General features: G+C 35.7%; 1 protein-coding gene across 3 annotated transcripts; it reads left to right on the top strand.

Moving 5' to 3' along the window:
* Window positions 1-16,279: 16,279 nt before the first annotated feature.
* Window positions 16,280-25,969, top strand: LOC114243679 (uncharacterized). 3 transcript variants are annotated; one of them, XM_089728640.1, is made up of 4 exons: window positions 16,280-16,411; window positions 18,693-18,816; window positions 23,610-23,738; window positions 25,347-25,969. In XM_089728640.1, exons 2-4 carry the CDS (start codon window positions 18,738-18,740, stop codon window positions 25,937-25,939), a joined length of 801 nt encoding a protein of 266 aa, XP_089584766.1. In that variant the 5' UTR covers window positions 16,280-16,411; window positions 18,693-18,737; the 3' UTR covers window positions 25,940-25,969. The 3 variants fall into 3 exon arrangements, with proteins under 3 accessions (XP_089584766.1, XP_028031061.2, XP_089584767.1); XM_028175260.2 differs by having other exon boundaries at window positions 16,280-16,447; XM_089728641.1 differs by having other exon boundaries at window positions 16,286-16,363.
* Window positions 25,970-26,945: the final 976 nt, after the last annotated feature.

Below are 26,945 nucleotides of genomic sequence, written 5' to 3'. Positions count from 1 at the left end.
ATGGACATGACGGCCAGCACACTCGTCATTCTGCGTAAGCCGCAGAGGGTGATGGCCGTCAGAGTCATCCGCGGGTACCGCACGATTTCCTACGAGGCGGCTTGCGTCCTGGCCGGATCCTCGCCCTGGGACCTAGAGGCGAAAGTACTCGCGTCATTATATCGATGGCGCGAGGAAGAGCGGGCACGGGGCTCGAGGCTGGTGCAGCGGCGGATCGCGCTGCGCCGAGAGGAGCTCCGTCTGGGCTTGGTGGCGGAATGGCGGCAAAGGCTTCTGCGCCCTACCGCCGGCCTCGCAACCGTCGAGGCGATCCGGCCAGTACTCGACGACTGGCTCGGGAGAAGGCACGGGTCCCTGTCGTTTAGGGTGACACAGGTGCTGTCGGGGCACGGTTGCTTCGGCAAGTACCTGTGCCGCATAGATAGGGAGCCGGACGCTCGGTGCCACCACTGCGTCCACTGCGGGGAGGACACGGCGCAACACACGCTCGCCGAGTGTGTAGCTTGGGAGGAGCAGCGCCGTGTCCTCACAAATGAAGTAGGAAGCGATCTGTCGCTGCCGGCCGTAGTGCGGAGGATGGTCGGCAGCGCAGAGTCGTGGGACGCGGTGGTGTCCTTCTGCGAGGACGTGATGTCGCAGAAGGAAACTGCAGAACGGGAGAGGGAGATCTCGACTCCCTTCCCCGGCCGCAGAAGGCGCACCGGGCGCAGGACAAGGGCGGACAACGCCCTTTTCCGCCCCCCATGAATGGGTCCAGGGGCGAGGGACTTGGGAAAGCCCTCGCCCCCTATTCGATGGACCTGAGACGGAGGCGCATGCGGGTGTCGGCGCGTGCCTCTGAGGCGATGCACGGAGTAGCTGAACGCCTCACTACTCCGTGCAGGAGACGAGGCCTGGACAGACCGGGCCAGCACTGGTGTGGGGCTGCGGAAGAATTTGGATTCCCGCGGCCCTGCGCGCACGTGTGGGTGGACACCGGGGTGGTTTTAGCGAGTCCGGCACGCCCCTCCGCTTTTCCCCAGGCGGAGGTAGTCCATGAGGATTTCCCCCCGAAAAAAAAAAAAAAAAAAAAAAAAGTTAGGTTTATCTTAGGTTAAGTTAGGTTAAGATGAAATTGTAAATAGTACACGGGAAAAAAAAAAAAAAATTGGAGGAGAGAGGCAGCCGCCCCAGAAGAAAGAAGAAGAAGAAGGAAGAATGAAGAGAAGAAGAAGAAGAGAAGAGAAGAGGGACGAAGAAAGAAGCCGACCCCACACATATCATCACGCCTGCCTGATAGCCCATCCAGCAGCGCATCACCCCTGTCTTATTAGGCAGGGAGTTACATGTCCGGGCAGAGGGGTTTCCCCGAGGCCCGCTCCGTGCCCCTGTAAAGGGATACGACGACCCTCCGTCGCATTACACAAAGTAGGTATAGAGCCAAATGCAATTTTTAAAACTCTCCATACGCTTGGTATTAGTAAAATGTTTGTGTACCGGGCTATTAATAGGTGCAATGAGACCTTCTCTGTTTGTGACAGAAAAAGATCTGACGGTATACCTACGTAGTGTTCGTACGAAAAAGGTGGTCGAAACAGTAAGGGTAAGAATTCGAAGAAATCCTGTCCGAAAGCAAAAGATTTTATCTCGGGAGATGAAGATAGCACCTAGAACCATGTCGCGGATTTTAAAAGATGACTTAGGACTTGCAGCCTATAAGAGACGTACTGGTAATTTCTTAACTGATAATTTAAAAGAGAATAGGGTGATAAAATCGAAACAACTACTGAAGCGATACGCAAAGGGAGGTCATAAAAAAATTTTGTTTACGGATGAGAAATTTTTTACAGTTGAGCAACATTTTAACAAACAAAATGACCGTATTTATGCTCAAAGCTCTAAGGAAGCTTCCCAATTAGTCGACAGAGTGCAACGTGGGCACTATCCGACTTCAGTGATGGTTTGGTGGGGAATTAGCTATGAAGGAGTGACAGCCATACTTTGTGAAAAAGATATCAAAACATCGGCACAAGTGTATCAAGATACCATTCTTGAGAAGGTAGTGAAGCCCCTTAATAACACCATGTTCAATAATCAAGAATGGTCCTTCCAGCAAGACTCGGCGCCAGGTCATAAAGCTCGGTCTACGCGGTCTTGGTTGGAAACGAACGTTTCGGACTTCATCAGAGCTGAAGACTGGCCGTCGTCTAGTCCCGATCTTAATCCGCTGGATTATGATTTATGGTCAGTTTTAGAGAGTACAGCTTGCTCTAAACACCATGATAATTTGGAGTCACTAAAACAATCCGTACGATTGGCAGTGAAAATTTTTCCGATGGAAAGAGTGCGTGCTTCTATTGATAACTGGCCTCAACGTTTAAAGGACTGTATTGCAGCCAATGGAGACCACTTCGAATAAGCTTTTTATACATTAAATTGTTTTATATTTATGTATTAAACTAACACACACTAAAAGTAATATATGTTATTTGCAATAGAAAAATATTTTTTTTCCTTTGTCTCTGTATTTATGGCAAGACTAATTATGTAGATTCCGATTGTAATTTTGAATATAATTTCTTAATGGAAGCTCTAGTGTTTAAAACATTGCAGGGAGGCATTAGTATCGTGAATATAGCGACATATTGCGAGTATCTACATAGGCGAATGTAAAGGGCAAAACCCAAATAGACAAAGAAATTATTCCTATGGGAAATCTTCCTCATTTCTGATTCTGCGAGAGAGCGTACCTTACCGTAATTAATTAGACCCAGCCACGATCACAGGTATAGCTGTTCAATATCCTCATCAAAAATTCAAAGCGCATCGTTGATAGGAATTGTTCAATTGCCTCAAAAATAATGAGTACTTATCTCTCCGATTACTAAAACGGTAAGTGCCTACTCCAATTCCTTTTTAGTGAAGTTATATCACACTAATGTCATATGTAAGGATATTTAAGTTATAGTAAAGAATAGGGCTATCATCAGCTTAAGTTTTTTTCTGTATGTAACTGATACCTACTTGGGGCTTCTAAACCAGATATATCGTGGGCCCCTATACTCATCTACACATGAGGTCGAATGTGTGCTTAGGGAAGCGCAAGCTGTGAAATACTATTATTACTGCTGTTCTCTCAGCTGTGTTGGAGACGTTCAATATTTTATAATTAAGTTGTGTCTTCCAAATAAATCTTTATGAACGCCGCTCGAAATATGGTTGATATTTCGAGATACATATTTCTATCAATACTTTTGGAAGCATTAATTAGATTTGACTAAGTCTATAGCTATCTAAATATTTCTTGGAAGTGTGGCGAATTCGTAACAATAGACAATATAGAATATTATTATGTTTTTTGTTACATAAATTCAAGTTTCATTGTGAAAGTCGTTTGAGAATATGCGCTAGGGGTACTTAGATCTTTTTAGAAAAGTTTTTTATAAGTCAAGAAATAATCTTCACAGAAATTAGATGATAGCGTGTACAATACGTGATAGCGTGTTCAAAAGTCGACGAATAGCACTTTAATGGTTCTTGCCAACAAAAATTGCAAAGAATCGAAAACATCGGAATTATAAACGCGAGAATAAACCGTAAAAGTGTTTTTAATCGTCAATTGAGCACATTATAAATAATACTGTGAACGGAACGTTTAAATTAATCCCGGGTCCTCATAATTGATTTCTCGGTCAGATCGAACCCACATTTACGAACAATATTTTATAAGATTAGTGGTCATTAATGACGCTTTTTGTTTAACATTAGGCAAATCTGGAGTTTTGGGTGTATTTTTTACACTACCATCGATAAATTTGGAAGTACATACATCTGTTTCATATAACTAATAAAACATTTTAAGACCTATACACAGAAATAATAGGATTATCATACGACATGGTCAAGTTTAATATAACATCAAAATAAAAATAATTTTACGGCATTTTTGCCTTTCATTTGATTTTACTTGGCTTCCAAACTTTTCCTTCCAATTTCCAAACTTTTGGACGGCAGTATATGTTATTCCGATGTTAAGAATTAATTCGTGATTTTTTTATTACTGTGGAGAGGAAGTTAATAAACGAAAAATAATAAAGGAAGGAAGCAAGGAAGTCTATTAAATAACTAAGAATTCACTAACCTCGACTGACAATGTTCACTACTATACATGTCATAAAACCACATAAATAAAAAATAGTTTTTTTTTTGTTACTCGTAGTATTACTTTTAGTACTCGAATGCCTAAAATGTGTCCTAGATTGTAGGTATTTTCTTCCGTTGTGACAAATTACGTATAAATCATAATGTTGATAATGTTGTATGATGCTGTAAATGTTGCTTAACAATGAAAATATCAACATAACAACCTGCTTACACAAAAAATGCTTAGGTTAAAACTTATTTTCTAAAATGTTTAATTGTCAAGTGTATTGTAGAAACAATACGTGCGCCTACACAATTTTATGTACATGTTCATCACTACATAGCATAAAACAAAGTCGCTTTCTCTGTCCCTATGTATGCTTAAATCTTTAAAACTACGCAACGGATTTTGATGCAGTTTTTTTTAATAGATAGAGTTATTGAAGAGGAAGGTTTATATGTATTATATAATAACATCCATTAAATAGTGGAGAAATACTGTTATTTTTGAGGTTTCTAATGTGATGTCGTAAATAATCAATAATAAAATTTCATGTTTCCGAAGCGAAGCGAGGGCGGGTCGCTAGTTACTAATAAATATTATTATGTTAGTGCGTATTTTGTACATGCGTAGATTTTTTTTTTAAGAGATTTTATGACCTGGTAACTAAGACCTTTAAGTCATGTCTTATTTTACTTTATTTTCTTAATTTTATGAAAAATGTTAATATGGAGTGAAATGAAATGAAGATGATTAATTTGAGACATTAATCAACTGGGATGAAATTTAATGAAATGAGATGATATGGGATGAAATATAATCGCAGTAAAATGGTGGTCATTTACTGAGATTTTTTCAGTGGACTTTTTGGAGGAACCCGAGAAGTTACGTCCAGCAGCTTTGTTTCATTTTCCCACATTTGTGCACTTTCACAGATATTAAACAGTTAATAAACCACCATTATTACACATTTAAACCTGAAGAAACACTAAATAGACAAAATAAAACAAATCACACAACTTCACTCCTCGCGTTCCCGCCAAAAAGTCAACATGCGTGGATAAATACAAAACACCACAGCCTAAACGTAAGTAGGGGAAAGTGGGGGATATACGAACACCTAAGGGAAAACTTAAATAAAACAATGGAATTTAATCACAGATTTTTTAATTTTTTTTATTATAAAGTTTACTTATCTGTCTAACTTATTCACTAATCATCATTTATATTTTTTTAATAAACTGCCACAATATGAAAGAAAAACAAAACCCTTAGTGTTCGGCTTTGCCCGACATCAGTCGGGTAAATACGAACACCAAGTGGGGTGATTACGAACCAACATTATTAACGACATAGATCACATTTAAAACCCAACGATGTTGACTGTCCGTCAGTACAACTCTCGTGAGCCCATTTTTTGCACACATAGCACACAATCTAGTCTTCAACGGGAGGATCTATATATTTATGTCTACAAAAATACAAAAGTAGTCTTTATTTTCTTTTTCGCTTTTTTCTTTTTTTTTTCTTATTTTGACTAGAGTCACTAAAGCCTTTTTTTATATTGTTCAAATTCTTTAATAATATTTCATACTTCTTGTTTGAAGGTGTTCTCTCATTACATTTCAGTCTTTTTATTTGGGTTCCTTTTTTGCCATCTTTCCGTTTTCTTCTTGATTTCTTACGTTTCCTGATCGTCTGTAAATCAAGGTTTTAATCCAACCATGGCTGTATTAACACTTCTTTCATTAGATGGTTAAAATTAGTGGTTTTTGGAACATTATATGTTTCTGCTGCTTTACGTCGGTTTTAACATCGTCTATAGCCTTTTTGAGATCTTCTAAACTATACTTCAGTTCGGTCTTTCTTTTGTAAGTACAAGGCATCTGTAATAATATTTTAAAAAAGTTGAACGGGGTACTAACAAACGGGAGTGGGGTAACGGCGAATGTTCGAGATTGCCCGACATGGAGTGTTCGTCTTTACCCCGCGGAATCGAAAATAATTAAAGGTCAAAAAACAATTTTGGTTAAATTTATTTTGCCTACTACATCATTATCATTTAGCTGAGTAATATGTGATTATTCCACTATTTAAAAGCTGAATTATTATTGTAGATAGAAATAAAGTTACATCAACTTGAATTTACCAAAAAATTACATCTAAAACATACAAAATATTGAAAAATGCATACCTTTTTAAGTACGTGTGTCCGCGTCTCCCGTGTTATTGACTGGCGTCAGTGGTGGCGTGATCTCCGAAATGGCGGCAAATAAAATTATGATATATCTTTCTAACATATTAGAACCATTGAATTCGGCATTACCCAGCGTTCGCGTTTCCCCCACTTTCCCCTAAATGTCATATTTACTTACATTATACTTATAACACACAAACGCGGCGGTTCCATATTCAAAACATACTTGTACATTTAATTGGAATTCGACCTTTTTCAAATAAAGTTACTTTTAACGCCACTATGAGATCTCATATTTTTCACAACGGTTATATTTATGAGGCTACACCGCAATAAAATTTAACTTTACGGCCGGACTTAACTCACGGAACGAATGCTCAAAATTATAATTGTTTGTTTACGTTTTCGCATAACAGACACAGCTTAATTGAAATGTAGGCAATTGAACATAGAAGTGATCCACTTCGGATAGCGATAACTTGTACAATTATAAGATGTGGATATGCAAAGACACGGTTGGGTTAGAATGAAGCAAAATTAGCAAAATGTATTTAGATCCAATAGTCCTAAAATTTAGTTAGATTTACTAAAGAACCATTCAAAATAAGAATTATTTGTTAATACTCCTGAAAAATTCCAATAATATTCAAATTTAGTTTTACGCATAAGCATATTAAATAGCATAATAAACCATATAACAATGATGTATCAAAAATAACAAAGATATTACAAATTTTGCAGAGTGGATTAAAAATGCATGATATATTACATTAATTAAGTTTTAATTGAACTCAAAATATAATTAAAAATTTTAACTTTGTTTTAATTCATTTATTACATTATTAAATTATAGAAGAGGTATTATAAAAATACGTCCACATAATATAATTGTCTCATCACTATACAACAAAACAAAAAATTGGTACAGTACAAGCAACTTATTCGCGCTTCCTTCATTCGCGTTTTCACTATTCAGGGGTTAAAAATGCAAGCCAATTCCTCCTATGTTCGTGACTAAAGATTTCTTTGCTCGCGGATCTAATCGGTACATACACATTGATAAAATGGTAGGTACCCACTACCCGAATATCCTTTGTAAACGCGATTTTCCATATTCACGGTTTCTGTATTCACGGCATATTTATAGAACATATACTTCGCGATTAAGGAGCTTTAATTGTATATTCGAATGCATAGGTATTATACTATATATTTTACTTAACATCGTATTTATGTAATAAACAGTACAAGTAATTGTTACTTCGCGACGTTTACCGTTGTAAAATTGTTATAATTTTTACTAGGTACGTTAAAAAGTTAACAAATAATGTTGAAAAAATAATAAAAATTTCTTTAGAGATTTTCTAAATTGATTCCATTTCGGAACCGCCGTTAACGCTTACGATAAGAAAGATTGAACATTATTAATGTGGTAAAGAAAAGTGTATGTCATGAGTGCTCAACCCTCCATCGGAGCCACCCAGTGTGGACCAAAGTGTTATAAATCGCCCGTTATCGCTTTAAGCAATAACTACTTTATGGCGCTATAAAGACAACCTTATGTTATCTTTGAGAAATAGCGAGAACAGATTTAAACCCGCCCAGAAGCCCAATAAACGAACTAAGAAGTACGTACCTACATAATATATGGGTATAACCTTTGGAAGTGCTTTATGTATTCACAGAGTAGCCTTTTATAAATTCTTATACATTGTTGTACAGTACATGTTTAATGTAAAAATGTATTGATATAATTAATTAGCAGACTTGTACATTTTGTAGGTTTAATTTGTATTATTTATTGGCACAAGCTCCGCTTGGTGTTGAGTGGTCATCCATAGGGATAACAACGTGAATGGTGCAATCCAGAATGTGAACCTAAACTCAAGCCTACTTCGCAGCGAAAACAAGCAGTACCTTACCTATCCGTGTGGGCTACCACTATTTACCTCCTACCACCGGTAATTACATTAGATGAAGGAATTCTTTCATAACAGAAGTCATAAGAAAAATTAGTACTTGATTAGAATACACGGGAACCTTCCTTTAATCCCCTTCGATCCTAGTAGATTCTCAATACGCTCTATTACCAGTCCCCATTAAAGTCTTCTAAATACGTATTAGTCACGTAATTGTTTCCGATAACCGATGCCTCCTCCAAATATTGAATTAACCCCGCTTAGCAGCCCAGGTACCGAACAAAAAATCCGAAATTATATAACTATGACCAATGGAAGATTCTGTCAATATCGATGCTGAATGTAAGGAGAAAACAAAGCCGGTGACGTTGATGGATTGGCCAACGATAGAGATTACAGACGAATTGAACACTTTTTCACCCCACGCCAATGATAAATTTCATCAATTTGTCGTCAAATTACTTCATCTGCGAACCTTAACTTTTACATCGGCACCCTTTACCGCGTTCCCGTTTTTTTATACGAGAACAGATGTGGATGTATTGATATATGAATTCATGTTACTGTTATAACTTTGCATTAAAAACGTTAAATGTAGTTGTTATTCCGTTTTGTAACGTTTATTTTTATTGTTTTAATGAAGCGATATCTCACCCGGTCAAAAAAATTAGTTACCACTTATTGTCAGGCTTGTGACTGTCGCATGAAACATTGGAAAGTAGGTTAAATTTAGTCATTGGAGCACTGAGGTTAACGTTTAATATACAGCCTGATTGTCGTAGACAAGTATTGCGAATGTCTCATAAGAGAGCAGCGGCATAGTTCCTTAGAATCAGTACACTAACATAAGACACGATAGATTTGATAGTTTGTCATATTATGTATGAAAATTTGCAAATTGAAATGTTGCATTCATTCGTGCGTAATAAAATTAATAGTTTATTCTAAATAATTACTGGTTTTAGAATGTCTTATAATCTCTAAACATGGTATATACTCGTATAGTGCCCATTATGACCGTATTGGCACCGTTATTGTGCCTATCTTCTTTTTCTCCACCTTACCCCACTAGGTGGGCTCGGCATAGCAAATTTTTCTCTTCCATTCTCTTCTAGCAACCATCATCTCAACACTCACTCCTCTCTCTCTCTTATATCGTCATTCACACACTCCATCCATGTCTTCTTCGGTCGATCACTTCCCCTCTACCTTGCACTACCATTTCCATACATCTCCTAGTCATCGTGCCTATCCCTGCCGCAAAACAATAGTCTGTTTCGGTTGTTAGGGTAGTATTGCACCGTAGTGATTTTATTCCTGTTGTTTTCCGTAGACTCGGGTAGTCGTCATCTATGCAAAGCCTACGCTAGCCTAACTAATTTATTTAAGATTCTCTGTCCAACTCGGAAAAGAGTAATTGAGTTTTTCGTAATTAATTAGTTTGTATGAACTCCAAAACATCTTAAAGGTAATATTTCGTGGTAGATAGGCAGACGTCACGGGCCTCTCAGCTGTATGTCGACCCCTCAGTGCGGACCTCCGAAAATACTAGTAGAATATATGTAGTATATTGAATGAAAAGTTAAAATAATAAATTATGGCTTCGCTAAACATAAGTATTTACACTGTATTTATCGGTCGATTAAAGAATTAAGAAGGATATACATGTTAAGTGTGCCGCAAATTGATTTGTTAGGGATGAATATCTTATAGATTATTTCTATTAATACTCTTAGTTATATATTCTGTGACCTTATAGGGGACGTAATTGCGTTAGTTGGCAGCCGCCCTGCGCGGTGCCGGCGACGCTGCCTGATTAAACTGCTTTGCCTTTGATTACTGCCACTTTGTACTATATGATAAAGTTACTAACTATTTTGATGAATTCATTTATATGCCCCCATTGAAAAGTGCATAACGGATAGCACTAAGTGCAGCAGTAGGATGCCTTCTAAACTGGTCGGTAATAAAAAAAGGCTTGTAAATATACTCCATTGAAATCATTCTCTATAAAACTACAGGTTTCTAATGATTAATGAAAAATCTCGTTACTTTAAGTGAGAACGAACCTATTAACTGTCTCATTGTTCTATATAACGTATAAATGTACAATTAGTTATGGAGTACACGGAATTACGGAATTTTGTGTTTATAGCATCAAAAGTTTATTAACATAATATTTTATTCTCTCTCTCTCTCTCTCTTTGTTGATTAGCTTACCTCGGCGACGAACGAGCAAAATGGCTTGAAACACATGCGTCGTTCGTGTCATCCATTACAAAATTTTGCAAAATGTTTGCCAGCCGTGAGCACTCGGGAATACATTTCTCGTTTTGTACACGTATAATATTACCTACTTTCTGAAATGCTGAAAATATTATAGTGAGTGCGGCCTGAGTATCTCTCAAGACTCTCAAGAGTTACGCACGAAATCGTTGGACGAACACAGCCATTATATTATAATAATAATAACGTTTCAAGCATATTTTTATTACTATATTTATGACAAGTGGCCCGCTCCGGCTTCGCTCGGGTCTTTAACAAAAATTTCGACGATATTTGACGTTGTTTTATTTTTTTAAATAACAGAACACTTATTGCGGCATAACTATAATAGTTAGATGTATGCAGTCGTGACACTTTTTGTAAATAATTATAATGTGTTATACAAAGTCGTAGTACATGATTTTATTCTATCATCAATAGTTTTCGCAGGGCACGCGATTTAAAGAATATTTAGGTAATTTTTTACACCTTGGGTATTGGAGTTTTAGTAAGGATCCCAAATTTTTTCCAACAAAGATTATAGCCTTTGTCACTCGGGAATAGTGTAGCTTCCAAACAGTGAAAGAATTTTTCAAATCGGTTCAGTAGTTTAGAATAGGCTAGGAGCCTATTCAATACAAACAAACAAATATTTCCTCTTTATAATATTAGTATAGAAGTATAGATTTCTTTGTTTGTTGATAAACTACTTAATATTTATGCTGTTGCTTATTAAAATATTTTAATAATGTTATCAACAAGAGCAGACCGCCACTAAAACTTTATATTTAAATATATGTTTGTTTTCAATGTGCCAGTCCCTTGATCACTAAACCGACGAATATGAGTGGAATTGCAGAGACAATAAAGCGACGATATCAACAGTAGGTAATTATTCGGCAGTGCCCGACACCGGACGGATGGCCGACCAAGTTTTAATTGAACTCGTCCAACAGTTTTTGGCTTTCCATTTCGTGGAACTGTTACTGAGAAGCATTTAAAATGAGATAACACTTTTTAATACGCTTTTATTAGCTTCAGACGTATGTATGTTTGTAACGGAATCTTTGAACATGATTTTGACCCCCTTCAAAACGTTGGATTAACTCGAAATTTGGTATACTTATTAAGGACCGATGATAATTCAATATTTAAAAAGAAAATGAAAAAAATATTGAAAAAATTGAAATTCAAATAAAAAATGAAAAATAAATAATAGTTTAAAAAACTAACAAAATACGCTTTTATAGAAAATCCAACTAAAAAATAGAAAATAAATTTTAATAAATTTGAATTAAAAATAGTGTAACAAAAAATGATTTTATTGTAAAAAAAGCGTGGGGTGCATGGTATCAGTAGTTATAAATATTTTATGAAAAGATATGAGTAGAAGGGTTATTTTGATAATATCGTGAAAAGCACCCCTCTGTTAAGATCACCAGTCTGTTAAGATGGGTGGCGCATTTACGTTGCAGATGTCTATGGGCTGCAGTAACCACTTAACACCAGGTGGGCTGTGAGCTCGTCCACCCAACTAAGCAATAAAACAAAAAGAACGAAATTTTCAAAATCTCCTTACGTGCTTCACGTTCACACGATTAACACCTTTCTTTTTATAGCTCAGATGACAGAAAACATGGTCAACATATACGGGTGGCACAAAAAAACCTAATGTTCGAAGTGTCAGGGAATTATTGTTCAACCCCAAATAAATCAAAGGTACCTACCTACAGAATTCGCAATCAGAAATACCACAATCTTGCCTAGTTTTGCTGCGAAGCATACACGAAGTTCGGTTTGAACAGCCGCTATAAAATTACAGCTGAGACTCCGACATCATGACTCAAACTTTTGTTTTATTTACGGCCTCCTCGGGATTACGTCTGCCTGACTATCTTAAGAAAACATACTTTATTTTCTTTTTCTAAAAACGTTTTTTCCAGCAAAATGAGTTGAACGGACATCTATACTAATACTATAAAGCTGAAGAGTTTGTTTGTTTGAACGCGCTAATCTCAAGAACTACTGGTCCGAATTGAAAAATTCTTTCAGTGTTAGATAGCCCATTTGTTGAAGAAAGCTATAGGCTATACGTATATAACATCACTCTAAGGCCAATACAAATGCAGCACCAAAGCAAAATGTTTCAAATTAGGGGTTTAAATAGCTCCTTAACATTCTATAATTCAAAAATATTTTCACTTTCTACGTAAATGAAGTGGAGGTAAAATTTTAGCGTTATGCCAAAGTCACTATTCAACGTGGATGGAGTCGCGGGCTAAAGCTAGTCTTATATATGTAGAATAACTAAAACTAGTGATTACGTACTACCCAGCATCGGTCGTCCGTAGACCGCAAAGTTTAATTGACTCGATTAAACCCAATTTCGGGACTCGTCTGGCTTCATCAATGGAAGCATTCGAGAATGTGTAAGCTAGTTTCCATTTGAATAGAGAAGACGAAGCTTATTATTTTTCAAAACAGTGACGCAATCAGCAATGTTTTCTGTGTGCACCACAGATCGCATCGTATTATTGGAGAATCCCTTTGGTCGTGGTCTCATCGAGCTACTGCTAAAGTCGTGGCTGTGTGGTGTGAGCCTATAACTTTATCCCATCTCTTCTTGTGGGTTTCTACTGGTTGTAGGGCGTATCGTTAGCCGATACGAGTGGGTACCACTGCGGCCAAGCAATCATATTGTGTTCCGTTTGAAGAAAGAGGCAGCCGTTCTGCAACAGTAATACTAATTGAATGTCGCTATAAAGTTGTACTTGTCTAATAAAAATGTTAACACTTAAACAATTTTTTTTCTTACTTTTCATTTGGCTGTAGAGCCAAAACTTTTTTAATGCCTTCTGGCTCCAAATGTTTTAGTTCTTTCAGTCAACGTGTGTGGGATTTGTGGTAAGCCCCTCGATAATTTACAATGATTTAATTAAGAAATATGTTACGCTGGAAATCAGCTGCATTAAACTTTACAAAATGTAGTTATAATATTGAATATTTGATAATAATCTCTATAACACTTTTAATTTTATTAGCGGAATACTTTTTATGCTGATGATTATATTGATGGCCGTCTGTTAAGGATTAGGCACATTATATTGTAATTAGTATATTATATTTATATTTCAAAAATAGGAAGATAGAGAGAGAGAGAGGGAGAGAGAGAGAGATTTATTTTTCTTGAATTCTCTATGTGAACGTACAAGTTTACAGCCTACCTGGTAACCAAATCTTACCAAACTTGTGACGTGAGTTCAAACTCTAGATTTTATTGCGAAGCAGGTCTTCCAAGCAGACAACTGTTTCATGTATTAACAGCAGAATGGTGGTATTTATCCACGTGGGCTCAGAGTACTCCTATAACGTTTATGTCAAAAACTTCAGTAAATATTTCCTTAAAAAATTAACTACTGTACTAGAATTTTCGATTGAAATAACTATACGAGTCTTCGGGAATTGATTGAGCGAGTAAAAGAAAAACTATTTACGTAATAACCGAAGTCAGTACAAGCGTTATGAAAATACAAAAGTCAAAACATAAAGTGTATACACTCAAGCATCTTTCGTAAATAAAATTCAATCATAACGACCTTTCACGAAGCACTCGAGGTATGCAAATTGTTTGTTCGTTCGACTGAAACCGCGCGATTCCCTTCCTTTCTGAATTCGTTATCCTTTCAAACATCCGCAACGTATTTTATTATTTAAATTGCATTTCCTCGAAATGAATAACTCACGGACACATACGGATATGATGGTGAGCGATAAAGTTAATAGATATAAAACAATGGGACGTTGAAATCTGAGAATGAAATCTGAAATCTGAGAAAATCTGTTCTATGGTATCTTTTATTTGGGAAAGCGAGAATAGCGAACGCTTCAGTAAATTAACAAGTTTTTCGACTTATACGAAATACAAGTACAAACAGAATCTCATTTTGTATGGTGTTTTGGTTATTTGTCTGTCTCTAAGCCTTTTGTTTTACTAGATAATGACGTTTTTTTTTTTGATGACGTCATCTTGTTGTATCTTTAAAGCGGTTAGTTGCCCTCAATTAAGAAAAATAGTATTATTAATCGCTAATAGATGTCGGGAAGAGATGATTATTGAAAACATGAATAAAACAATATTTTCTGAAAATAAATCGTAGCTAGATCGATTTATCGCCCACGAAATCCCCTGTATACTAAATTTTATGAAAATCGTTGGAGCCGTTTCCGAGATTCAGATTATATACATATATATTAATATACAAGAATTGCTCGTTTAAATGTATAAGATATCTTATAATTTCATTTAATAAACTAACTTAACTAAAGTTTATTTTATTGGATTATTTACATTTTAGGTACACTACAAAGTGGTAATCCTATAAACTATAATAAAACTATAAAACATTATCATACCCGAAATCAACATCAAAATTTTCTAATATCCATTATCTGTTATTCATAAATGACTTGCGCGAAAGAAATAAGTCATGGACATCTACGGACGATAGTGACAATTAACGAAGAAGAAAACGATCAATTTACCGAGGTTCTCGGAAAGATGGGACAAATGATTTATAATATTTTACCTGTAATCACATAATACCTACAACAAACATTTTTTTACTGAATTCCCCGTGAAATCCCGTCACGTTTTGTTGTGTTTATCGCGCGATAATATATAAAATAGGACCTATATAATTGACCCAACCATTTGTTCAAACTTCTCGCAGACTGCGTATTGTGAGACCGAAGTACCCGGGAGTGCCAACAACAACAGCTGTAGTTCAGTTCATTCGAATAAATGACGCGCATCATTACTACAGAGGTTTGTTGTTGATGTAGTCTCTTATATTTACTAAATAAATAATATATGTATTTTTTTCTAAACAAAACTTGAAAAATCTTCATACATCATTTTAAAGCTAATGCTCAACTCGTTCATATTCTTCTAAATAAATTTAAACAATCTAATTACAGATTTAATTTATATAACTATTTATTTTAATTACATTTTACACAAGAAATACTTTTATGTTAATTTAATGAAACAATTAGCTTTAAGTAATCCATGTATTCCTTCTACGAACGTTTGGCATTTCACACAAAAAACACGGTATTCATATAACATTAACATAAACACTTCATACATATATATATATATAAATTATCATTAACGCTGGTAGTCAGATAATGATAACTACACGTGTCAGTTATTATACAACTGTGTAGAATATATCATGAGTATGATTACAACAACATTATGTAGCTTACATAGTATTTTCGTTTGTTTACGAGAATCGTAGGACATAATTAAAAATAAGTTTATGGCTTAATCTCGCTTTTTTCGAGAATTTTTCGGCTTCGCATACTTCACTGTTTCCGTCGCCACGGCCGGTAAAGGTGTTTTTCGTCGCAATTTGAATATTGTTTTATTGTACACGTAATAGAGATAAAAATATTCGTTAATTTAAGAGGATAAAAAACCGCCGGTTAGCATAGTATCCAAATGCTGATGAATGACACCTTCGTCGTCCGTGACAATGTAAAAAGGAACAATGTAAAATATTCGAAAGGCCAGAAATAATAAAAACGCGAATTTAAACCGTAAAAGTAGTTTTAATTATACAATAAGTGTATTAGTAGCCGAACCTAATGAAACAAAATCTACTCTGATGTTTCTGTGTTAGTGCACATAGAATATTACAATTCCTCAATTATTATAATTCGAAGGGGTCACGTTGCAGGAGATGTCCCGTCTCTACAAGATACGGCAGTTGGCTACGAGCCGTAGCACCGGGTGCTACGACGTAGTACGTCTCTCAGTTCTAACAACACGTGCACTAAAGAAATCAAATTTTTGTGTGTGCAATTCAGTATAATTAGTGTATTTTTTCGTGAAATATAATTGTATACATATTTTTTAAATAGTTGTGCTTGAATGAAGTTAGCGTTTCAGAGTATATTCAATATTTTATTAGAATTAGCACATATTACCCTAAAAAGTGTGAATTTAAATAATATTTCATTTATTTCATTTCGTCCCGAATTAAAATTTTGGCATCTTCGGTAAAAGAAAACAGTCTTTTTTATATTCTTCTTCTTATTCGTATAATAGAATAACGCTAAACGTAACCAGATAGTTACCTACTGATTTCTATTATAAAGGATACAGGGCAAACGATTATTATTTAAAAAAGTACATCGAATAAGCTCACATAGATTCCATCACCACCATCCTGCCTATTTGTGTCACGAAACAGTCCTGCTCCGCTTTGAAAGGCATCTGACTGTTTCAATTCGAAGCACTGAGACACCGCAGCAGCGGTTGGCATAATGCAAGTGAGGCTTCGACCTCAAATCTTGGGGTAGGTAGGTAGGTAGGTAGAATTCGCGTTACCGTATCCATAATTAACATCAGGTCCACCGTGATCCCATCTTTTACCTAATTGTTTAGATTTCGAAAAACGTAAGACATGCTTTACCGTACCTAAAACAGAAAATATGTGTAGATATTATACGGCCAGAGTAAAGTAAATTCGCGTGCGCATAATTTCATTTTACATTCAGGGAAATGTTTGCTGCTAACTGAATGTATTCCACGCATAAATATGAAACATATTTCCCGACATTACTCCACTGCAAAATTCATCACCGTAAACAACAAAATGAATAGCTTGGAGTATTATTATGTATTAGCTAGAGTTTATGTATTATTCAGAATGTAATAAGCTGTTATTTGTTTTTGCTTTGAAGGTACAAATGAAGAATATAAGTTAAGTTACATCCTCTTAACGCAACTGAATTATTAACCTATTACTTCTTTTAACAATTTATCTATTACCTATTTAAATTATTAATTTAAAATTAATTAGGTTAAATGTTAATAGAAAATTTATATCAGCAAGTTGGAATCCATGAGATAATACCGAAAATCTTTTTTTTTTGTGCTTTTGTAGATCAATTAGCTAACGGCCTACCAAGTGGTAAGTAGTCACCATCAAAGGCAATTGCTGACTACTAATAAATCAGTTTTATGTCTTTTGAAATATTATTTTTAAATTAATATTTTCAACGGGACGTAAATCTTATTATGAGTCTCTAAATATGTGTTTATTTTATTAAATATTAATATTATATATACAATAATTTTAGGTATTTTTTACACCTTGGGTTACATTATTGGAGTTTTAGTAAGGATCCCTAATTTCTTTCGAAAAAGATTATAGCCTATGTCACTCGAGAATAGTGTAGCTTCCAAATAGTGAAAGATTTTTTCAAATCGGTTCAGCAGTTTCGGAGCCTATTGAATACAAACAAACAAACAAATCTTTCCTCTTTATAATATTAGTATAGATTAAAGTGCAAGCTAGAATAAAACTATAATATTGTTCCGACTAATTACGCCCCGATTATTTACTATTTGCATCATAAAAATAATTGAGATACTTTGAGTACATACGCGTACCGCTTATGTGTAAATAATAATCGTGATTTCGATAAGAAATCTCAATCTCAAAAATAATTGTCAACCCTATATTTTCATATGAGCGTTTTTCTTCGATATTCGATCGGCTGGCTGTTTGATGTATATTTCTTTCGAATGAACAAACCCAATCGGAATGAAAGCTAAAAATAAAAGATTTCGGGGAAGCCAAGGCCGTATTGAAATTCGTAAATGATTATTATTATTGCGGTATCTTGATATTTCATTGTTTTGACGGAATAAATCCTGACCTACTTGACTACTGTACCATATAAACATCACAATGTCGCTACCCGCCTTAAGACTTGAGGTCGAAATTTTTCATGTATCTGACGCTTATTATGTATGGCATATTTGATACCGGAACGCATGACAGTGTCGAGTCATAAATAGGCAGTATGATAGTACAAAATACGCCCCAATAATTACGCAAATTACGGATATAATTTTTATTACACATTATTCCTTCGCTAATTATCCAGGAAAGATCTAATTACTTTTATATTTCCTTGTGTATATAAATAGGTTGAGATCGGTGACAGGAAGACTTAATTAATTATGATAAAATAGATCTCAGATAGAATAACCTTTTTGTACGGTTTAATGACTCATCATACTATTATCTGTCAATACTAATACTCCGTTAGTTTTATAATGTTATAAATTTTGGTGAATTTCATTTGTTTACTTTTTATCAATTTTAAGCTGCCACTAGGCATTAAATTAAGCTGGATTTAGGTAGCAAAACAAATGTGTTCTACAATGTGGTTAGTATGTGCTATCATATTTGTGGTCGCGGACATCAGAACCGGAGCCCTTCAACAGCACGGTCAGTACTAATCTATATTACTATTAAACTTCTATTTGTTCACGTACTTACTGGTGGTGCTGTTTACTGGTGGTAGGACCTCTTGAGAGTCCGCACAGGTAGGTACCACCACCCTGCCTATTTCTGCCGTGAAGCAGTAATGCGTTTCGGCTTGAAGGGTGGGGCAGCCGTTGTAACTATACTTGATACCTTAGAACTTATATCTCAAGGTGGGTGGCGCATTTACGTTGTAGATGTCTATAGGCTCCAGTACCACAACACCAGATGGGCTGTCAGCTCGTCCACCCATCTAAGCAATAAAAAAAAAAAAAAAACGTAGTAAATTGGTAATGTTTTTCATCATAAATTAATCTTTTAGCTTTGTCAAATAATGATCTGAGACAGTTTGATGTTTTAAGTTAACCTTCTTTGGTGTATGTTATTTTATAGATGCCGGTGAGAAATTTTGTTTTAATACAGAACACAATTAGACGTAATGCGGTTATAACAAAAGATAATCTCTTATACGCATATTACGGTGTTCAACTTTAGATTGCAGTCTATATTTATTTATTTAATTTAAAAAAAAACTGTTTGGTGGTCATGGTGAAACATTTAATAGGTACTATTCCTTATAGTGGGTGGGGCATTTACGTTGTAGATGTCTATGGGCTCCAGTGACCAACTTAACACCAGGTGGCCTGTGAGCCCTTCCACCCATCTAAGCAAAAAAAACCACCCATGAGCGAATACGAGAGTTAGCCATTTAAAAATACTGTTTTTTAAGTCTACAACTTATATCATAAGGAGAGGTAACAATAAAAGCATTTTGTATTTTAGTTAAAAACATCTTAGATAGCAAACCGAAACAACAATTAACATCTTTTTATTCTATTGTTACTGAATATTCAAGCGAAGTTATATAAATTATTGTATTGACATCGGTTTTTGAAGGTTATGCAAATTTTCAAGTTATTCGGGCGTCTTGATGTCTCCGAAAATTATGTTCAAAGATTCCGATACTTACAAACAAACATACATATGTACATACCAACCTAATGAAAGCGTGTTAAAAATACCATGTTTGAACATCAAAACATTCGAAATGTTTTCTACAATAAATATTGTACCATTAGAAATACATATATGTGGTGAACTAAACACAGCTGCGGCCTGTGATGTGTACGAGAGCACAACCACATCAAAGAGCCGGCTTAATTCTGAATTTATTAAACTTCAGAATGTGATTTCAAAAACAAAATTATCACGTTTTACGACGTTTTTCAAGTTGCTTACTTTATTACTCAATTTAACCGTACTTTCGCTTTGAATAGATGGCTGCTAAATGGATTTGTAAAGTGAAACTTTTATACGTTAATGAAATAGATTTGTTCAGCGACAATTGCTATGTAAATTACATGGTTGTCTTGTTCCCTATCTTTATTGAGTATTCAATGAGGAGTTATTATTACTGTAATAAAAAAAACTATTGTACGGGAACTGTTACAAAACGATCATTTTGAAAAAAAGATGTGTGGTTTCGTGGGACACCGGATAGGAACGAAGTTCCTTATTATAAAAATATTAATTTAAGTTCTATTCGAGGTATAAAGAAATAAAACTGGAGTTTCGCAACAACCCACGGTCATTCGGTAACGTGCGAACTTATTGTGGTACACTTCATTCACGGTTGTTTGCATAAGAGTTAGTAGGTATGGCGCAAACGAACGCTCTGAGATCGTAGTCAATTAATGATAAAAAATACGTTATTTTTTGTACGTTATTACAAAGTTAAGTCGTACACTGTGTGCATTACTAATTTGTACGTTATTACAAAGTTAAGTCGTACACTGTGTGCATTACTAATAAAAATCTTACGTTACGGACGTTTATCCCGGTTAGGGTACCCTCCGCATCGTCCCATAAGGAAATTCGTTCCAAGAAAGAAACAATTTATAATCTCTAAATACACACTACACACTACAGGCAACATAACTTATTTACTAATGCACAGGAAAATGTAGTTAACATTTTATTACGATATTAAACAATACAAAATAAACACTATGATGATTTATATATGTACATAAAACATACTGCGCATATTCTGGCCAGTCACTATCTCTAATAAAGACCTTTGGACTAAATGTGACCAAAACCCCATCGCGTAAGACATTGCCCATCGGAAATGGCAACGGCTACGGCGCGGCGTAGCGGAGTCAACGCAGCATCAACCGCGTTTGAGTGGCAACCGCTTGACAGGAGAAGACCTGGATGCCCTATACATACTTTGCGACGTACGTACCGTAGAGAGTGAGATGAGGACTGCCAACATGACCTGGTGTGATGTCAAGAAGCAAGCGCAAGACAGGGTTAAGTGGAGACAACGTGTGAGGGCCCTATGTTAAGCAGGGTACCCTTTTTTTTTCGGGCCGGGGGCCGGGGGCCGAGTGCGCGCGGTGTATGTGGGACTTGACGATCTGCAAGGTGTTGGGAGCAGACCGCGGGCCCAAGGAATTTTAGGGCCCCACCGCACTAAACGACTCGGACAACAACAACAACATAAACATAGTACATGTGAGATAAAGACCACAAAACGTGGTTAGTTCCTTGAATCGTGTTCGGTTAGTATATGAGTTCAAAGTTAGAGAAGGGTCGGGTTCAAGACAGAAGACCCTTGTTTGTTGCGACGCGTGGCTGTTTATGACAAATCCTAACTTCTGACTGCCGACTTGAGAAAACGGACTCCAGACAATTACACTTGACTTGAAACTAACACATAGCATTAGAACACATACTGAGCTAACATTACAAATGGGTTCCGTACAATGATTATTTCTGCTAAAGATTTTTTCTATGTGCTGATCGATCTTATAAAATTAAAAAGTTTATTTAAAAATTAAAACCATGTGTTTATTTTAGATAAACAGTGACAGAACGTAATAATGTATATTGCTGCCGTAAAATATACATTCCAGTTTGATGTGTAAATGGGTTAGCTGTGTTTCAATTTTGATGGCCATATTTTTAAAGGACCGTTACGCTTTGAGTAATTCTATATTAACTATTTACGTAATTACGAGTTTCATAATTACGTCCATCTGTACCGACACAAAATGAATTCCAACAATTTTGATGAATACATATAATTCCGTATTATATTACGTCGCATCAGATACGGCTCGTAAATGTGTTTGTTTGTATTCATTAAAGAACATTTAATTCAACACATACACACATACACATACATTTTACAATATTTTTTAAGTTTACTTTTTTAATGACGTAAAAGTTCTTTCTTGTATCTTTTTTATCCTTTTTATTTTATCTGCTCGTGATTTATTTGTAGAAAACTCATAAATGAGTTTAGATCGGTTTTGTAGCTATGATTGTTTTACACATTTTTTTGTACATACATTAATGTGTAATTTATAATTAATGTTGTCAAACCGTTGCTACTACTCCTATTTAGTTAAAAGTATAAACATTGAAAATCATTTTCACATTTACAATAGTGTTGTAACTGATCATTAATAAAATACATAAGTAAAATTTGACGAAGTAAACAAATTTAGACTTCGAGTTCAACGCGAATTATTATTACAAGCCACACGTGTAACACTCGAATCCCAATTACAAGACCCGAAATAGCGAAGAACAGAAGTAATTAACCGTGTTTACTCACCTTACCGATCAATACGAGTTACACGGGTATGTATGTTACACTGGCAACTTAATGTTCTTGTGTACATATATTCCTTACCCGCTGCTGTTAAATCTTTTAATCGGCTAAAGATCTCGCTACCAGAATGTCGCCATCTTCCTTGAGATATAAAGTATAATGGTTGCTATAGCAACGGGTATATCTGTCAAACCGAAGACATTTTTTGTTTAGCTCCGTGCCAGATTACGTCGCTTTCCTGTACGGGCTATTAACGCCATCACTAGTAATTACTTACTGCTACTAAAGTTGACAAAAAAATTTTAAAAAATCCTAAAATATGCCTTAACAGTAATATTACAAAGTTTTAACCAAAAAAGGAAACCAGCTTGAACAAAATAAAATAAGAATATCATCAATGTATTCGGAGTCAACTAAGTATTAATTAAGAATAACTCCAAAACTACTGGTCACGTCTTGATGAAGCACAAGCTTTCAATTAAGAAAAGAATGTTCAAAATTGGTTCGCCTAGAAAACAGTACTGAGGTAGCGCACATAAAAAATATAGTCGAATTGAGAACTCTTCTTTTTCTCCACCTTATCCCACTAGGTGGGGTCGGCACAGCTAATTTTTCTCTTCCATTCTCTTCTATCAGCCGTCATTCAACACTCACTCTTCTCTCTCTCATATCGTCATTCACACACTCCATCCATGTCTTCTTCAGTCTACCTCTTCCCTCTCTACCTTGCACTACCATTTCCATTCATCTCCTAGTCACATCTATCTTCTCTCTACGCACATGTTAACCGTCCGCTCTTTAATTTGTTGCTTACCGGGGCTACTTTCACACTTCCTTTGATATACTCATTCTTTATCTTGTCCATTCTTGTCACTCCACACATCCATCTCAACATTCGCATCTCTGCCGCATGCACTCCTCTTTCATGCTTTACTTTCGTCGCCCAACACACAGATCCATACAGCACGACAGGTCTAATGATCGTTTTGTAAATTTTTCCCTTGAGCTGAAGGAGCATTCTACGATCGCCCATTCTACGATCGAATTGAGAACCTCCTTCTTTTTTGAAGTCCGTTTGAAAATAGACGATTTCAATTTCATGCTGAATAAAAACAATTTACTTCGGTAACAGGAATGAAGCCCCAGCAATGTCATCAATGTACCGCGAGCAACACAACGAGCTGCGAGCTACACACTGATTGGACAAACATCGTATGCCCGAACGACCGGCCGCATTGTGGGACCATCGCTACGGGACCACGTTAGTTTACTTTTTTACTACAAATTTATTTGCATATACATTTTCTATTTTCTCGAAATGTGTAGGAAGAGTTCATTGTTCATTTGGTGTTTAATGAATGGACCGACTTAAGATATGGGATTGAAGTCTCAATCTGTTCTTCAATCATATCTGTTCATACTGGTGGTAGGACCTTTTGTGAGTCCGCACGGGTAGGTACCACCACCCTGCCTATTTCTGTAATGCGTTTCAGTTTGAAGGGTGGGACAGCCGGTGTAACTATACTTGAGAACTTAGAACTTATATCTCAAGATGGGTGGCGCACTTACGTTGTAGATGTCTATGGGCTCCAGTAACCACTTAACACCAGGTGGTCTGTGAGCTTTCGGCGCGCACTGCGGTACCGTAGGTCTGGTGTAGCCGGTGTGGTGGAACTCGATGGGGTTTAGTCGGTAGTCGTTCTGCGGGGCAAGTGCTTCGCGCGCCTTTTTCAAGGCGTAGTCTCTTGCGAGGAATTCGGGGAGGTGGAGGACCTTCTCGTCCCCTCTTCCTCTCAGGAGGCGCCGGAGTCCGACATAACCCGGTTCGTTACCCCCCGGACACTGGGTATCCGTAAATGGATTCCCCAGCGTTAAAAAAAAAAAAAAAAAAAGGTGGTCTGTGAGCTCATCCAACCATCAAAGCAATAAAAAATAACGACTGTCCCACACTTCAAACTGAAACGCATGACTACTACCCAGCAGAAATACGCAGCATATGATTCTTATCCATGCGGGATTTCAAAATCTCGTAATTACGACCATCATCATCATCAGCGGGGCAAACTCCTCGATACGTTCTTTCTCTAGAACCTTACTACCAATTATGAAAAGCCAACCAAATGCTCTATCAGTTCAGTTAAAAGTGTGACAAATGATCTTCTTTCAAGAATTAATTACATTCGTGGAAGAAATTCGCACAGTAATTAATTGCACAGTCGATTTATGATTACAATATAAATTGTTCATTTTAATAGTGAAGTCTGAAAATGCACTATAGATAAAACTCGATTAAGTACCCTACGTGTTTTAAGGTCAATGTGATATACAAATATGTATATCTTCTAATATTACAATTTTGAAGTTTTAAAAGAAGAAAACATTTTTTTACTTTTTAAAGATTGCAATAATTACAAATGCGATAGTATTAGATAAATAATTATTTTGCTGGTTCAAATATTTATCTTCAATAACAATTTTTGGTTGAATGAGCAAATAAATTTCGATGACTTAAAACGTATTGTTCTGTAACCCGGTTTGATTATTGCGTGTTGATGCCATAATAGAAAAATGCGCTAATACATAATAGGCACAACCAGTAAATGTTTATCGTCACTCATAGACATAGACACTGTCAATGACTTAATTCCCTGCCGATGAACGAATCGATTCTAAGTGACAGGAGTGAATTCTGTTCCGGTGGTGGGTGGTATCATCATGAAAAGGAGATGACAGATCATCTCAATAGTTCTCCGGAGCATTTCTCATGGAAGAAACGGTACAATAAATAGAGAACTCTAAATTGTTTTTGTCTATCGGGTGGTAGAATGTTTTTATTGATTATTATGCAATTTGTTTTTCTTTTCCACAGGATTTGCGTCTTCATTAACCTGTTCAGCAGCTAATAACACATCGTGCTCGTTAGTATATTCCACTGGAACTACACTTGAGCTAACCTGTACATGCTTGGAGAAATTTTGCAACCTTCCATTTGCATCGAAACTACAGACTGAACTACTCAATTTTTCATCTAAGTACAACGACAGCGAGAATCTTACGGAAACTTTCTTCAAAAGGTCGATATTTGCTAACTCGACTGACTTTAGTCTTTATAAAGAGATAACGAGTGAACCGGAAGAAGCTACTGAATTGCCAATGAGGAATAGTTCACAGCATACCACGTTTTCAATTACAAGTACTACTTTGGTGATCGAAAATGTTTCAAAACATCCGGAAGTTATGCCTCATCCTATTGCACTCAAGCAAAATCCGTCAGTTCCATCTGACGATGAGGAAGACGAAAGTGAAGGAAGTGGTTCATATGAAGAACCTAGATCACGCAACCATGCATCTTCCGTACCTGCAGCACCTAGTTCCTTCCTACCCGCGAATGAAAGCAACGCTGCGTCTTTACCTAAAGTCTCCTGTTCTATTTTGCTGTTAGTTATAAATATGGTACTGTAGAAGTAATGTGTGCAATCTTCAGAGATAAAATTCATATAATAATAAAATTGAAAACAAAATTCATTTAGCTTCAATCTTTTGGGAACAAATGGGAATCTACAAGGGGACATTTTTGTAGAACCTATTAAGTTTATTATCACTTGGACTATGTCAGTTCAAATTTTTCTCTCTCGTCATTATTGTTTATTTGAATTACTTTAATACTCAATCATTAATGTATTTTATTTCGAAGTATAATAAGATAACTTTTGTCCCACATCACGTTCATTTTATTTGTTTTATTTAAGTGTTGGTTATGTGATACACAAAACCCACGTGCCAAACGTAGCATTGTAAATATAGATGTTTTATTTATCATGCAAGAATGTTGGATACTAAATTGGTGTTACGTGTTCAAGAATATAGGATAAGATACGTTTTTTTCCAAGGAATAGGATATAAATATTAGTACTGTATTCGAAATATTTTCCGATTTAGACATGCTAATAGTTTCATTATTATAAATTTTTCGAAAAATTATTGTCACCTTTTACTTAATACTACATACACTGTATTTTGAAGTAAAAATAAAAGTAGAATGTTTATGTAATTTATGAATAATTTGTTTAAATATTATTTACTACGTTAAAGTACAACTTTTACGGTAAGAAAATGTTATTTAAAACAAAGCGATACTTTGGATGACGATAACTATATTTGTAAATATTTTAATCAATGCAACGAACCCGCATATTACTTGGAAACATTAATTTGGCAATTTTTTTTTTAAATATTGGGTACTTACTTAGGCAAGGCAGATTATAGAAGCAATTTAAAAATCTGTCATTGAATAAATTACGTTTTAAAACACATTACTTATATGAATTCTTTTATTATGTATGTCTAATGAAGCAGCAGCTTCATGATGCATATAAACATTGAATTTATTAATTTGATCGTAATGTACTGCATTAGAATGCTCACATATGGATAGTGTCAATTAAAACCACTATACTAAATATGATTA

This window comes from Bombyx mandarina, chromosome 07 (genome assembly GCF_030267445.1).
Source record: "Bombyx mandarina strain Sakado chromosome 07, ASM3026744v2".
NCBI lineage: Eukaryota > Metazoa > Arthropoda > Insecta > Lepidoptera > Bombycidae > Bombyx > Bombyx mandarina.
The sequence above is the reverse complement of the archived record's forward strand: the minus strand, read 5'-3'. Positions and strand labels throughout refer to the sequence as shown.